This window comes from Alosa pseudoharengus, unplaced genomic scaffold (assembly GCF_046254945.1).
Source record: "Alosa pseudoharengus isolate Yale_2024_CS ecotype anadromous, Long Island Sound unplaced genomic scaffold, YU_APseudo_1.1 YU_APseudo_1.1_scf_23, whole genome shotgun sequence".
Lineage (NCBI taxonomy): Eukaryota > Metazoa > Chordata > Actinopteri > Clupeiformes > Clupeidae > Alosa > Alosa pseudoharengus.
This window is the reverse complement of record NW_027468685.1, coordinates 32475072-32492324: the sequence shown is the minus strand read 5'-3', so window position 1 is coordinate 32492324 and position 17253 is coordinate 32475072. Positions and strand designations below refer to the sequence as shown.

The window sequence follows — 17253 nt, the reverse complement described above, 5'->3', positions numbered from 1 at the left end:
CACTCATAGCTCATATATTTTTTAAATAAATCAGTGAAAAAGTATCCTGACAAACAAGCAGCTTTTTAATGCCTTGGTCATATTTCATAATTTCAATTCCTCTGTAGGTTACCTGATAGCCCAGTTTGAGAGGTGCAAGACGCGTGACATTATTTATTTTTGCAGCCAATCACTGCTGTCATTTTATTTTATTGATTTGATCTCAGTCATAGAAGCTAAATTCGAAGGCAGGCCAAAGGTAAAATCCAACGAATCGCATTCAACCCGCAAGCCAATAGTTGAATAGCCCTCTCCTAGAGCTTTTGAGATATTGCCACTGCTCCAAAACTGAAAGGCACTGTTACAATACCTGGATCAAGCCAGGTTCAGCATAGCGTATGCCACTGTGTGCTCACGTTGCTGACCGGACCAGGGCAAGCACACTTTCGCAGTTCCCGCCGGAAATGCAGTCTAGTTTGCATTGATATTTGTACTCGATGTGAATGTACAGGTTACGAGAAATAATTATAAAAAATCTTGAGTTATTTGATTCACTTTTGCAATGACACGCTATCTGATATCGCCTGATTACAGCGACTACGCTAAGCTAAAGCTAACCGGGCCATTTCTAGATTAGGACAATTGCTGGGTCTGCTATAAAACGCTTTGGCTCACTCATCCAACTCTAGGGACTGCGGGGAGTGACCCAATTTCACCTAGGGGTGGCGTATTCCTTTATTTAAATCTGTCTTGTCATTGAACTCCTCTTTAGTATTGACGGATACAACTTTCCACATCCCTTGGTTAAATCCATATACTATAAATAAAATATAGCCAAGATGGCTTGCAAATCACATTAGATTTTTTTATCAGTATTAGTGGATAGCACAGCATGTATTTCTTAACTACTGAAGTTAAATGTAAATACACTACGATCCTTTCAAAGAGATTATCCTAATTCAACAAAGCAAGAAGGAAGGCAAGACAAGCTTTTTTTTTTTAATCAAAGCTCATTGCTAAACCCAAAATATCCACAGAATGCTCTTTTCCACTATTGATGGCCTTATAAATATAGCCACAGAAAGCGTGGCTAATATCACCTAAACATTAAGGTGTGATATACTTGATCTACTTAAAAAAGTAGGCCAATCTCAAACCTCTCCTTTTTAGGCAACATTTTTAAATAACTTAAAATGCCACCTGCATTTTGCGAAGTTCCAGCCTGGCTTCCGCCCCCACCATATCAGGGTAGTAAATGTCCTCAGAGCGAATATAGATTTAAGCCATTTTAGACGTTTGTGCCTCTTAACAGACTGGATTTATACTGTTTCTTCACAATTACTGAGTTAAACAGGCATTGTGCTGTCTAGTAAGGATCCTTTCATGTTGGACAGCACTTTGACATTTTCAGTGTTACCAGTCTAAAATCTGCTTCCATAGCATAGCTTTGTAGTTGCTTGGCTGCACTAGCCACTAGCAGGATAACTCAAGCTATGTAGCACCGATTTGTTTTTTTGTTTTGTTTTGTTTCCCCCCTTACCAACAGTAATTGGTGACCTCAAACAACAGGACTCTATGTTAGAAACACCCCACGAAGCTTGTGCAATCATGTGCTTTATACATGAAATAGCAACCTTCTTAAATGGTGTACGTTGGGAGTGTTAATGTTAGGTTTATTAGAGATTTTTAATTTTTTCCATTTATCCCATGGACAGATTCGGTAATCCGTGAGTTATAGATTTTTTTTTTTACATTATTTGATGGATTAGGCTGGCTATGGTCCTCCTTTATCCTTAGGAAGGGTAACAAAAGTACTCCCCTGGTAAACCTGCTATCCAATATTTTGGAATACTGCTCTTTTGTTAAAAGGTTGACAAGACCTTCCTTGCATAGAATCCACTGCCAAAATAGTATTGGGACAAGAACCATTCCAGGGTGGGAGTTTGTTAGAAATTGTGATTTTTATATTCTGTTTAATGACTGGTTATTTCCTTTTTTCAGCCCCCAACAGGAAGTGACACCATGGTCAAAGGTGGAGTGACAACCAGTATCAACACAAAACACCAATGCATCACAGCCATGAAGGAGTATGAGAACAAATCTTTGGAAGTAAGAAATCTTTGAAAGAATAAGTGCTGCCGCAATTAGTCTACTTAGTTGTCATAATTGACCATGAAAATTAGTCAACAGCATTTTGTTTTAGTCGACTAAAATTTTAGTCATCGTTTACTATTGACCGTCTTTATTTTTGGTATCCCGTATATGATTATTAAAGAAACGCCGAGCTAGTCTGTACTGTTTATTAACTCTTGAGAAGTACAGTGACTGTCTCTGGATGTTCAACAGGCTACTTAGATTTAGGGGCGGTGGCATAATCATACTTATGTGTTACATTAATACACAGGATTAGATGTTAAAATCCCTTGTGCCAAAATCCAAGGTAAAAACACATTCAGAAGCCCCTGCTCAAGTTTAACTTTAAAAAGCACACTACCCACAAATCCGCCAACAAATGGTCACAAGCACAATGCAAATGGCCTATCCAACAGCAGTAGCCTATATAGTATGCGGCATGTCATTGGGGTTATCAAGTGGGCACCCTCATTCACCGATGTTTCGTTAAGTTAGGCCCACGACACCTCATGAAGGCTTAACAGTGAAACCAGCGTCCTGGAGACACTCCCCTCCATGCTACCACCATATTACCACATTGAAATATCCAATACTCAAAATACTCTTAACCAGCCCAGGCATGGTCTAAGTTGGCTAGGTCGGTCCGTCCCGTTGATGTGGACTGAACCATAAACCATAAAGAACCTTAGCCAAGTACCATCACCCTAGGCACAGCCCATCACAAACACAAAACAAATTAGCCAGTTAGCTTAGCCCATTATCTTAGGCCCCATCCCAAACACAAAACAAATTAGCCAGCAGTTAGCAGTTAGCTTACGCCCCATGCTGCCCCATATTACCACAACAAGCATCCAAATACCCTTAACCAACCTAGGCATGGTTTAAGTTGGCTAGGTCGGTCCGTCCCGTTGATGTGGACTGAACCATAAACCATAAAGAACCTTAGCCAAGTACCATCAACCTAGGCACAGTCCATCACAAACACAAAACAAATGAGCCAGTTAGCTTACCTTAGCTTGCGCCCCAGGAAGGGTAACTTCTCCTTACCCACGACCAAAACAAATGAGCCAGTTAGCTTACCTTAGCTTGCGCCCCAGGAAGGGTAACTTCTCCTTACCCACAACCATTCGCTTGCCCGTTCTGCTGCTAAGGACATGTTACTAACCACCTGCCTTAGACTTCGACCACAAATGCCCAATTCAGACAGCAAGCCAATAGCAGATCTGGCCACAAACCCACGTGCACCGATTTCAATAGGCCTTAATCGTGCACTCCAACCTCGCTTAGCTGCCTCCTCTGCTATTTCAGTATATTTAGCTCTCTTCAGCTCATTGGCCACTTCCACTCTGTCTTCCCAAGGAACAGTGAGTTCAATGAAGTAAACTATCTTCTCTGAATCCGACCATAGAATTACGTCAGGACGTAGCTTAGTACTCACTATATGTGGAGGTACCGCCATCTGCTGGCCAAGATCAACCTTCATTTCCCAGCCCGCCCCATTTTTCAACTGGCCGGTTTTGCACCTGGCCTTCGCGGAACAAGGTTTATCCCCCTGACGTACAAAGTTAATTTGCCTTACCCCTTTACTAGCTGCTAATGAATTGACTTCTCTTCTTTTATCCTCTATTGCCGCTGCCACACATTTCAATACCTGGTTATGACGCCACGTATACCGCCCCTGGGTGAGACTTACCTTGCATCCTGATAGGATATGGTGGAGACTGCCCACACACGAGCAAAGTATGCATTTATCATCCTCACCAAACCATTGACTTAAATTCTTGGGAGATGGGAGCACATCATATGTAGCACCTAACATAAATCTGATCTTACTAGCTTCCATGCCCCATAGATCTTTCCATTTAATCTGTCTTTTTTCCACCCCTTCCCAGTTCACCCACTGCCCTTGTTTTGCCTGCGACACTGCCTTAGTACATCTTACAGCCTCCTCCTGTCTATGCATTTCCTCCACTACCATTTTCCTCTTTTCTCCTGCAGAAGCCTTACTCCACAAGGGTTTACTTGCACCCACCCCTAGACCCCCCCGCCCGTGCTGCACATGGCCCATTATATCTCTATGCTTCAATGCTGATTGAGCTTGCTTAACTGCCTGCTCTGGGTTCCACTTCCTCCCTGCATTAACTGAGGGTGCAACTTTCCTCACCACTGGGTCCTTGGACTGAGTAAGAGTCAATTCCAATCTAGCCTTAGCACACTTAAATTCCTCTGTCAGACTAGATATTGGCAACTCTACAATACCCTTCCCATACAAGGCTACACTGCTTAAGCAGCGTGGGACTCCGAGCCATTTTCTGACAAAGGAGTTGATCATTTTTTCCAACCTCTCTACCTTTGACAGAGGAACTTCATAAACTGTCAATGGCCACATTAGCCGAGGCAACAAACCAAACTGCAAACACCACAGCTTGAGCTTACCTGGCAGCCCCGACTTGTCAATTTTTGCAATACCTTGCCTAGTGACCTGTCTCAAGTCTTCAACCTGTGATTTATCACTAAGGCTTGCATCATACCACCTTCCCAGGCTCTTCACTGGTTTCTCCAGAACTGTGGGAATCACCTCCTTATTTATAGCAAACTTCTTATCTGTTACCTTCCCTTTAATAATTGAGAGACTCCTAGACTTACTTGGTTTCACCTTCATTCTGGCCCATTGCAGATTACTATTTAACTTACCCAGCAACCTGTTGGTGCATGGAACGGTTGTCGTCAAGGTTGTCATGTCGTCCATGAAAGCCCGAATCGGGGGGAGGCGTGGCCCTCCCTGCAACTTCTCCCCACCCACTACCCATTTTGAGGCCCTAATAATGACCTCCATTGCCATTGTAAAAGCAAATGGGGATATGGTACATCCGGCCATGATTCCTATCTCAAGTTGTTGCCAACCTGTGGTGTAATCAGCTGTAGTAAAACATAATTGAATATCCAGAAAGTATGCTTTTACTAGGCTTTTAATGCTACCTGGGATTCTGAAATAATCAAAGGCCTCCCACAACAGACTATGCGGCACAGACCCAAAAGCATTAGCCAAATCCAAGAACACAACGTGCAGGTCTCTCTTCTCACGCTTTGCTAATTGAATTTGGTGCCAAATCATGCTGGTATGCTCTAAGCACCCGGAGAAGCCAGGAATTCCAGCTTTTTGCACCGTGGTATCAATTAGTTTATTCCTTTCAAGGTAATTTGTCAGTCTCCGTGCCACCACACTAAAGAAAACCTTCCCTTCAACATTCAGTAGACTAATTGGCCTAAATTGATTAATCTCCACTGCGTCCTTTTCTTTGGGAATAAATATTCCCCCAGCCCTCCGCCAAGCCTTGGGAATACTCTGCTTTTTCCAAACTATCTTCATTAATTGCCATAAAAATCTTAAAACATCTGGTGCACTCTTATACAACCGGTAGGGCACTCCATTAGGTCCCGGGGCTGAAGAGGCCCTTGCACGTTTTATTACTTCTTGCACCTCTTTCCACCTTGGTGGACTATCGTCGCATTGGCTACTTAATTCACCAATAGGTGGGATATCAGCAGGAAGTACCATCTCCCTGAACCTCTCCCTATCTTTGTGCACTCCCTCTAAATACTCCTCAAGCTTCTGCTTAGGTTCCAAAAGACTACCACTCTTCTGCATTACGAATAAAGACTTAACAAACTTAAATGGGTCTTTATAGAATGCTAGTCGGGCTCGTGATTTCTTCTTCCTATTTTTCCTAATATTTTCAGCTCTTCTTAGCACTACTAACCGCTCCCTCACATCTGCCTGTAGACAGTCAATACCTTCCTTCTCATCATCTGTAGCTTTTCTCCACTGCTTCTTAAGCTGCCTCCTCTCCTTGATAAGTTTATCTATCTCCTGCTGGCGCCTAGATTTAACTACCTCATGTAGCCGTTTTGTCCTTCTCTCAATAGTTCCAAATCTTTCCTTACCATAGCTATAAATAATGTCTCCCATTTTCTCTAATTTGCTTTCAGCCGTCCCCTTGAGCTGACCCAGGATACTGACCAAATCACTATTAACATCTTCCCACATTCTACATTCTGCTGCGCCTGGCCATCTAACCCCAGGCCTATGACCATTAATCTTCTCCCTCCTTGGCTGACTGGCCTCTCTCTCTGCCTCAGTGCTAGAACCTACCTCAACAACAGGGGTACTGATGTCCTGCGAACTGTGGGTTTCTTCCTGTCGCTGGACTTCAACCGACTGACTTGATGCACTTCTTAAGAAATAGCTATCAATGCGGGGACCCTGTGTTCCCTCTACCAAGCACTTCTTTTTCCCTTGATGAATTTTCAGGCCCTTTAGACTTGTAACCTTCTGCCAACCACACACACACATCTGCAGCTTTTTCTCAGTTTTCTCTGAACTAGTGGCTTCCACAAACATGTTTTCCTTACTCGTAATCAAATTCGTTCCAGGGTCAGTAACCATGTCTATCACAAGTGAGTCATCTTCCGCCCCTGCTCTCGCTGACTCTAGGGGTATTTTTTCATTATGTCGTACTGTAGCTTAGTAGGGTGCAGCCCATAGCTTAGTGAAGCCTGGGCTACTGCCACAATGAGCTGCTAACCCATTGTAGCCCTGGCGGGGTCTATTCCCTCCTGTCAGCCGTCTTTCCGTGCTGTCACAAGGTCAGGTCAAGGTTAATACATAATGTTTTTGAACAGTTTACTTAATGAGCTTCTAACAACAGTTTACTTAATGAGCTTCTAACAAAAGTAGGCCGATATTGATGTGAAGGTTAAGGTGAAATTGTTTGGCACAGGTGACATTTTATGTTTTGTTTAGTTCAAAATAAAATGGACTCAACAAAATAACAAACACTTGATTTTTAAAAAATTTGTCATTTAGATTAGTTGATTATTCAAAAAATTAGTCATTAGAAAATTAACCGTTAGTGGCAGCACTAAAAAGAATGTCTCTTGAGTATGAATTTCACTCAGGTCTGATTTCAAAAGTCTACGATATTTTAATTCCATGTCGATTGAACAGAACAAGTGACCGTGTAAAATAAAAAAATATTTGGCAGTTTTTTTTCTTCCCGCATCATTCAGAACTGTTGTTTATCTCCATGATTGCAGCAGTAGGAGGTAGATCTTGGAGCATATAATGATCCGACTTACGTGACTATCTGGACTGGAGTAAAGGCAGGGTCAAGGGTAACATTTGTCAGTATTAATGACAAAATGTGTGCTAACAAAAGCACAGTAGATTGAAATTACAATTGTGATTACAAATGCAATTAAAATAGCATAATAATGCACCTATGAAAACATGCACTGTGATACCCTAATTTTATTCAAAAAAGTGTTTGGGAAAAACAGTGTCACCATTTTAGAAGTAACATATTAATTATCTGTGTTTACACAAAGAAACACCAAAATGTCCACTCCAACTCAAATGTTTAACAGTCCATCAGATACAGTTCAATCAAGATATATCCAAAAGTTTTACAGTTGTCCAACATCAGAACCTTTCAATGAGCGGCAAGCAATCATTTAAAAGTGTCATGGCTATTCAGTGCAAAACAAATTACACAAGAATATTTTTAGAAATTGGTGCATTTGCCACAAAAACCTTAATTAGTGTACATGCTGAATGCATTACACTAATGTTCTTAAGTTCCGAATCTTATTTTTATTATTCCCATTAGCCCACTTTTTTGGCCAGCTCCTAGATCTTTTGAGATATCGCCACCGGTCCAACTCTGGAACGTCCTACTGGAACCGGTGTAGTGTGAAACTGAAGATGGCGTCACTGACCCATGTCGTTCTTCCGCCATGTTGGATTTAATTGAAAGTGAAACTAAACTTTCACAGGTCGCAAATTTTGTCAGATCTTCCCGAAACTTGATGTGCATGATCTTAAAGACCAAGCCTGACAAAAGTTACCTGAAAGATCTTTTATTTTTGAAAGCTTCGTCCGTCATAGACAAACAAAATTGGTGGCATAGCCACCAAACAGGAAGTAGATCATCTCTCAGGGACGCTTTCATGTATCAAAACCAAATTTGGTACATGGACACGGGACCCCATTATATGAAGACATTGAATGTGTAAAACCCAAACAACGACATTTTTAGATGGTTTTGAAACAAAGCGCATACCCTGATTGTGAAATTACCCACAAGGTCCTGACTGGTCCTGGACCTGGTCTTGACTACAGCTCTGCCCAAATCCCGTTATAATCATGTTATTCTTGTTATGTTAACATAAAGAATGCACCTGCACCAACAATTGAGACATGACTGTTACTATGGTGATGGGGAAGAAAACAGAAGGCAAAAGCAATGCGGTTGGTTACTTACATCACAGGAAGGGGCAGGATACATGTAGGCAACTGCCTATTGGCATTGCAAACTGTCCCTGTACATTTCTATGAAATATTCTTTGAGTGCTGTCTCTCTTCCCTTAGATCATCTCTGATTTGGGATCTTCAGTGCAGTAGTGAGCCAGATAATAGGTCTGATTTACATAACACTGCAATATCAAATATGTTTGTCTATAAAATGTTTAAATAATAGTGATAATTGTAATCTCGATATTGACCAAAATAATGGTGATAATCATTTAGACCATAATAGTGCAGCGCTAATATCAAATATGTAGGTGGCACCATGATCATGTGACGTGCATACTGCATAAGACAGCAGCAACCAAAAAGACACTTTGCTCATATTCTATGGTTAGTTACTAGATCTAGTTGCCTGACTAGATCTAGTTGCCGGACAAGAAGCTTTGTTTGTGATAAACTAGTTGGTGGTGGGCACGCAAGGATGACTCCAATTTAAGTAAGGTGTTATTAGTGGCTACTCTCATATCAAAATAAATAATAAGTATAAGTAAGTATAAGTATATATACTCTTTTGATCCCGTGAGGGAAATTTGGTCGCATTTATCCCAATCTGTGAATTAGTGAAACACACTCAGCACACAGTGAGGTGAAGCACACATTAATCCCGGCACAGTGAGCTGCCTGCAACAACAGCGGCGCTCGGGGAGCAGTGAGGGGTTAGGTGCCTTGCTCAAGGGCACTTCAGCCTCTTCCTACTGGTCGGGGTTCGAACCGGCAACCCTCCGGTTACAAGTCCGAAGCGCTAACCAGTAGGCTACGGCTGCCCCCCCATATTACGTAATATTACATTCGTTTGGAAATAATTGTGCAAGTGGAGAGTTAGCTAGGGTTTAAAGATTTGGTTGTATTTTTTTTGTTTCCACTGGCCTAAAAGTGAATCTTGGCATGCTGTTTAAAAAAATAATAATAATAATATTGCCATGTTTATTGTAGGAACTCAGACTGGAAGATTACCAGGCGGGTAGGAAGGGTCCCTCCAACCCTATGACCGCTGGTACTGGAGGTCTGTTTGGGACTGCCGCTGCTGCTACACCCAGCACAGCTGCTGGGCTGTTTGGCTCCTCTGCAAACAATACAGGCTTCTCCTTCGGACAGAATAAGACCACATTTGGAACTAGTTAGTATTCATTTTCCACCTTTTTTGTGCACAAACAGAAATCTCATTTGTGATATGTCCCTAAAGCTCAATAATGATTTAATTGTTCTGATTAACATGTACTTTGATGATATACTTTGTAATAGTGTGTCATTATGCACTCTTGGCAGGTACAGGTGGTTTTGGTACAGCATCAGGCAGTCTTTTTGGTCAGCAGCCACCTCCCCAACAAACTGCCAGTCTCTTCAAGCCCTTTGGCCAAGCTACAACAACACAAACTACTGGGTTTTCTTTTGGCAATACCAATACTTTGGGACAGCCCAACACCAGCAGTATGGTAAGCAGCCACTGAAAATGTAGAACTTGGACATTTGCACTTAAAGGGATATTCCACCATTTGGGGAAATACTCATTTTCCACATTCCCTTGAGTTAAACAATTGAGTTTTACCTTCCCCAGTTCATCCAGCCGTTCTCTGAGTCTGACAGTAACACTTTTAGCTCCAGCTCATTGAAACAGATTAGACTGTTAGCTTATAGCAGAGATGCTAACGGTCTAATCTGATTCAATGAGCTGGAGCTAAAGGTGCTACTGTCAGACTCCGAGAACGGCTGGATGAACTGGGGAAAGGTAAAACTCAATTGTTTAACTCGAGGGGAGGTGGAAAATGAGGGGAGGTGGAAAATGAGTGTATTTCCCCAAATGGTGCAGTATCGCTTTAATGTGCTTTCACAAGATATTCTGTACTTCAACGCAGATAATTGTGAGACTAGAATCTAGAGAGTATAGTTTGACAGTTGACCTATTTCAGTTTCTATATGGTCATCCAATTAGAATTGAACCATCACATCACCTTCCTCCAAGTTGATTTTGGGATGGTGGCCCGTCACAGCAAAAATAATGCCGCCATGGTATCAAAATTAGGGCAGACGCGTAATGTAGTTGCGATTGCCTTTTAAATTATCCTGCAGATATCCTCCCACTGGCAGCCGCTCACATTGCAATTTAACAATAAGTAGAACTAGTCAGGTTATGGCCTGTCCAGTTTCACTCCACATATTGTCTTGATGTAGCCTAGTTTATTGTAAAAACATTAACTTTCTTCTGTAGCGTTTCCTCTTCATTTTGTAGCGGTGGCCACTGCTTCAGAATTAGGACAGATGCACAATATTGTCCTGATGCATGTTAGGCTATAAATGCCCTGTGCTGACCGCAGTTTAACAATAAACAGCAATGCTAATCCGAGGTACCTGTCTAGTTTTATTCTATAAATATATTGTTTTTATAGGTGTTACTGGCATGTGCTATCAAGAGCGTTCATGTGCTACGCATGTTTGTCAACATTGCAAAAACTACTGGTACAATTTTTGCACAACTTGGTGAAAAGGTGTAGCACAGGCTAAGGAAAATCCATTCACTTCTGTAGCTGATCGTTCTCAATGTATTTCCCATATCGCACTATTAGCTCACAACAGCAAAAATGAAACTTGGAGAGTCTTGATACTTGATAACCTAGTAATGTGAATCGTGGACTATAACCAAAGTTAAGGATATTTGCACCAAATAAAGGCTGTGGTTTTGTTTTTACAACATGTTGGCACGAAACTTAATTTCTGTCAGAATCCAAGAAGGCTAAATGTTTTCTCCATTGTCAACGTGAACTATGTTCAAGCAGTGACATGTGGTTTAATGAATGAGGTAACGTGAGTCAGACAGAAGATGGGCCTTTCTTTAGTTCCTAAATTATTACCAGACAATACTCTCAATAGTCTGCCCTAATTCTGAAGCAGTGGCCACCGTTACAAAATGGAAGAGGAAACACTGGGAAGAAAGTTAATGTTTTAAATAGGCTACATCAATACAATACATAATATGTGAATAGAAACTGGACGGGCCATAATAACCTGACTCATTGTTAAATTGCAATGTGAGCGGCAACACAACTCCAAATTTCATGTGCACTGATTTCATTCTCATGGTGATCTGTGTAGTTATAATTAGTGATCATCTACCACTGCTGAGCAATGAAACAGTATTTGCTTGTGGAAATGCATTGTTAGATATACAATAAAGTTTGTGAGATGCACATAATTCTCTGTTGATTTCTCTTATAGGGCTTGTTTGGTAACACAGCTGTGTCTCAGGCTGGAGGCCTGTTTGGGAACACTGCAAACACCAGCACAGCTACAGGGTTTGGTGCAAGTTCAGGGCTCTTTGGCCAGACCAACACTGGCTTTGGTAGCGTTGGCGCACAGGTAAGCTTTAAAGTGCACATCTGATCTGAATGCTTGAGTTGTAGCTTAATATTAGTGTTCTTTATGTGTGCGTGTTTTGTTTTGTCACAGAATTTGTTCGGTAACAAACCTGGTGGTTTTGGGACAACCACAACAAGTGCCTCGTCCTTTGGACCTGGACTGTTTGGAAACAAGCCTACACTTACATTGGGCAATAACACAAACACTGCTAATTTTGGTAAGTCTATTGTCTTTTCTAACTTTTCTAGCAGAAGGGTGTGTAACACCGATCAACATACAGGGCTCTACACATTTTTTTTCCAGGAGCAATTTAGGAGCACTGACAAAAATCTAGGGGCACAGTCAGTTCTGTACTTAACTTACACATAATGTAACTTTACACTGCAGCTAACAGTTAAACATGCCAGTGCACCAATTGCGAAGATTAAGAATGACAACATTTACAGGAAACAAGATTTTAAAGAACATCAGTGCCTACTTTATTTTCAGTCCGTTCTATTTTTCTACATTTTGTTAATGTAAAATAATATAATGCATTGCCATATTTGCATTTAGCCTGTACATGAAGTAGGCCATCCTGCCAAATGTAGGTCCCTAGGCCAATTTATTTATTTGTGAATCCACCTGTAGCTAATCCAAATATTCCCATGGTGACCTATCTGACTGCATACTGCCCAATACTACTACTAAAACCGTAAATTTTCTCTTCCACAAAACCCAACATAGTCTAATCAATGACAGTGTTTCCCATTCATTGACTTATTTGTGGCGGCCCACCACAATATCAACAGCGAGTGAAATGGGCGCACTGTAGAGCCCTGACATAATAACTGTTGCCTACCGCCAGTGTAATAACAACCACATCAAACAGGATTTTCTGTAACAGATAGTTCTGGTCCTTGATTATGATCGGCTGAATCACGTTCTTTGCTGTTGTAAAATCCAGATCAAACACACCTTGACCGCATGCCGTTCTGTATTTTCTGCGCTACCACAAAAGTTGGGAATAGCTGCATCTCAACGTTGTTTGGCAACCATTCTGATAGAGGAAATACATATTTCTTAGTGGAAGAATTGATTGATTAATTGATTATCTATGAATAAATTGTTACATTTCTCGTTGCTGTGCCTTTATTTTATAAAATCAACAGCCAGATATGTTGTAACCACTTTAGAAAAGCAATAAGCCACTCGGATTCCGCTAGCGCGTTGTGCCTAACAACCCCTTAGCTGCTCTAAAATCAGTGTAACCTACGGCCTCTCTGGGCTTATTGCTTAAATGACATAGCATGTTGACCAGGAACACGAACTGACGTGAAAATAACTGAAAGTGCAATTTTTAAGTGCCATTGATAAAAATTGAAAGTGCAGACTTGTTGATGCATGCGTCACTGATTCGACCCAAAGCAGCAACCGAGTTATGATAAAATGTCCAGATAAAATGTCCAGATTGTGCGTTTTCATGAGTTTTCGATCGTCATATATTTCATTTCCATTAATCACAGAGTTCCCAAAATCACATATAAGGTGTGTTAGAGCATTGGTTCCCAAAGACTGGGTCGCGACCCACGGGTGGGTCGCAGGAGATTTTATTTGGGTCGCCAGCACAATTCGCAAAAGGAAACATTTCTGTGGGGCGCGTGCTATGGACCTCGCAGTTGCACAATGCAAGGGACCTGAATCAGCATTAACATTAACGGACATGAATCAGCATGAACATTAACGGACAGCTTCCATTGACCGATTAAAATCTAGTTACCATGCTGTCAACTAAAGCAGACATCCGTATACCGGGCATGGCTATTCAATTTGCGTCACAGGCTGATACAGTTTCGATTGTAGATGCACTCTTTAAAGTTAATAGCAGCCTCCTCACATTCCTTATTATTTTGGATTTAAAATGCACATTGCACACTAATGCATTATATAAGGCTACAATTTAAATGGACATTTTAAAATCTATTATTTCCTCTTGTTTTCCACCTCGCAAACTATTATCTTTTGGCTATTGTGCAAAAGCCTCTTATTCTGAAATGTATTCATTTCACATTCTTACAACAACATAGCTTGTCACAACATCAATACACAGCCTTAGTATAGGCCTACAAACAAGCAAATGTTTAACTTGCGGATTCAACTTTCCAAAGAAACCTCCAGTAATAGGCTACAATATAACGACTTGAGTTATTTGCTATGTTTACATCGGAATTAACGCTGTTATGGATCCATTTGTCTGCAACGCAACGCAGCCTGGTACAACATCAAGTAACCCGAAGATCTGGCTAGTTTGTTTTTTGACCAACATGCTCTCTGTTTCAATGTGTCAAGGTTTTGGTGCCAACCCAACTGGAGGAAGCCTCTTTGGTAACAAGACTGCAGCGAGTGGGCTAGGCACAGGCCTTGGTGCTGGCTTTGGTGCAGGTTTGTGCAGATATTCGTTTCATTCAATAGCATCCACAAATTTGTCAGTAATGGACACTTTGGGTCCTATCTTGACAGTCTAAAATGCATGGTCACTGGCGAAAAGCTTATTTAAATTAAGTGGAATGACCAGTCCACATTGGGAGTTTTTTTGTTATCAAACGTCGGGCGGATGACACAACAAGGCGTTCCTAGGTTTCTTAAACAGTCATGGGTGTGTTTTTGGGCGTAACATCATTTAAACCAATGAGAATTGGTTCCCTTTAACATTCCCTTTAACAGCGCACAGCGCAACTTCAAAGAATGCATCAGTATTTTAGTAGTCAGCAGCGCATTTGAAGAAATCTTCTTGCGAGACCGTATGGAACAGTAAACCATGCTTTACTAAAACCTAGCATAGTATAGCCTACACGCATATGCACTCATCTATTATTTGAACTCATTGGCCAAGTGAAACTAATGGTTTCACCATGGTTTTAGTCAACGACAAAACAGTTATACACATTTAATTATTTTCACTATTGACTGACAATGGGTTACCATCGAAAACATAGCCTGGAAAAAGCAACACTTACCCCAATAATGTTTGAATGACTGAATAAAAAAACGTTTATCCTGCGGAGGAGTTGCTTACATCTTGTGACAGTACGTCTTCATCTGTGCTTCATATTCGCCTCTCCGTCATTACCAATTTGCAAATGATGGTGAATAACTACTCATTGTGATATGTATTTCGTAATATCTTTATTCTAATTACGTTTCTCATTGTAATCGTGCCATTTGTAATGTTTTGCATGGATGTGCGCTGGTGCGCATTCATGGATGATGGAAGGATGGTGCGTTGTGCTAGGGCTGGGATGTTTTCTTACCGTGGTTGGAAAGCAAGAAATGACCGTGATTATGAATATTGTGCCGCCATCACAGACATTTCAATTTTAGACAGCCGCAGCAACTTCAAAGATCACTGGACCAAGTTCTTCAGAAATTAAAGAAATAAACAGTTTATCAAAAAGGCTATCACGATTTTAGAACTGTTACATTCATGGCGCTTATGCTACTGTTACAACGGTAGGCTACAGCACGTTTTAATGGCTGCATCAGGTTGTAACAAAGGTAGGTCCTAGACTAGCCTACATATCGCTGTTAAGTTAAATAGAACATATTTTTTTAATTCTTTCAACTTTCATGGAGTAAACATGTATGACTCCTTCTTCAAAGTCTTACGTCTAAAAAAACTTATGTCTTACGTGTAAATCGAGTTTGAACGGAGAGAATAGAAAAGTGTTACCATTGTGCCAGTTCTCCCCTACTCGCATGTTGGAACATTGCGCTCCCCAACACAAATGTGAAAGGTCAGGTTTGCTTCATCTTTTGATAAGTTTTGAAGTTTTGTTTTGAAAACCTTGAATCATTGTCATAAGATGGTTCATCACATTACACATCACAACATTACACACTACATGCACACATGTGCAGCCCAATAGGGGTATTCGACTTCATGTAGCCGCCTGCAGACGTCTTAAGCTGACTGCATAACGTGATTATTTCTGAGATTCTGACATGTTTTCAACCCGGAATTGTGCATATGTGACCCTGCAAGGCGAAACCAGTGTGACTAGTGTGACTTTGAAGCGGATGACTGACTATGCAGTTTCAACCATAGTTCCAACCGTGCAATGAGTCTTTTTCTGCCCCCTAGTTAATACCTGGGACGGTCATAAGGTGTCACTAAAGAATATAATTAATGTATTTTGGGGGAAGTAAGGGGAGAGGAAGTAGCCTAGAAATCTAGACGCACCCCTAGCGGCAGCAAATTACATTTGCTGCCAGGGCTAGTCTAGCAACTCTCCGTTGGCTTGTGAGCTCCAGAAATCGAAACTCAATCAGGCCAATGAAATCGTGTAGAGTCATTAGGTGGGCTTAACATAATGATTGATGGCAGAGTTCCAACAGTTTGGCTTGAATTCCCTGCTACTTGAAAACAAATAAGATGGATGTTGCTGTTGGCGAACAGTGTGACACGAGCCCCTCGGACTGAGCACTGCGAACGGTGAGTGCCCAGACCCTACATTTTAATGTGGGTCTGGCTCGTCAGGCTAGAGAGGAAGTTCTGTGTACACAGATTGTGTATAGCCTAGCCTTCTTTTAAAATGCGCTAGCCCAGTGGTTTTCAAAGTGGGGGCCGGGGCCCCCTGGGGGGGTGCCAGGGGGGCCTCAGCAAATTGGAAGGAAAAATAAAAGCAACAAATAAATACATTTGAAAAATGTAAAAAATACATATTACTATGAGGGTTGTTATACAATGCCATCATAATAATTTGTCGCATATCTGAACATTATATTTTCCATGATGATGACTGTGAATAATAGTAGAGTGATAGCTCTCATAGCAGAAAGCCCCAAATGCAATTTTTACACACTGTATGCTCCATCGCGAAGTGCTTGTGGCTAAAATAATTATTAGGATTAGCGTAATGTATTTAATAACACATCAAGGGGGTCCTTGTTGTGGAAAAGTTTGGGAAACCCTGCGCTAGCCTACTTCAATGGAAAACTTCTCCTGGTCCCTAAAATGACGCCAGGATATTTCTAAAAGTTCGTGCTTTTGACCGTTCGTGCCCTGAAAGGCAAGTCTTTCACATTCATATTCGGTTACATCTGCCAAGAACGATATAGAGCTGACACATTGAGTAAGGAGTAAAGAGTAGCCTAATGAGTAAATTAGCTCTACCGTACCGTACCCTACCGTAAAACCTTATAGCGGCGTGGACAAAGGGAATGACTGCTAATGTGTTGAATCTTCACCTAAATAAAGTAAGGGTTTAACAGTCAAAATGTATGTTTATCCGTGAAATTTGTTCACAATATGAAAGTGTAGACTGTATACTGTCGAATTATGCGATTTTTTTTTTAACCTGTACGTTTGTTTATCGTGGATTTTCTGAAAAAAGCACCATGCACAAAACGACTGGTTTCGCCTTGCAGGGTCACATATGTCA

At 41.2% G+C, this 17253-nt stretch overlaps 1 protein-coding gene across 2 annotated transcripts in view; it reads left to right on the top strand.

Annotated features, from left to right (window-relative positions):
* Positions 1-17253, top strand: part of nup98 (nucleoporin 98 and 96 precursor) — a 124989-nt gene that overhangs the window by 49513 nt on the left and 58223 nt on the right. For both annotated transcript variants that reach the window (XM_076302395.1, XM_076302394.1), the window contains 6 exons: positions 1981-2088; positions 9416-9599; positions 9749-9915; positions 11693-11833; positions 11924-12050; positions 14162-14254. In XM_076302395.1, coding sequence (XP_076158510.1) covers positions 1981-2088; positions 9416-9599; positions 9749-9915; positions 11693-11833; positions 11924-12050; positions 14162-14254 — 820 coding nt within the window. The remainder of the gene's footprint in view (positions 1-1980; positions 2089-9415; positions 9600-9748; positions 9916-11692; positions 11834-11923; positions 12051-14161; positions 14255-17253) is intronic.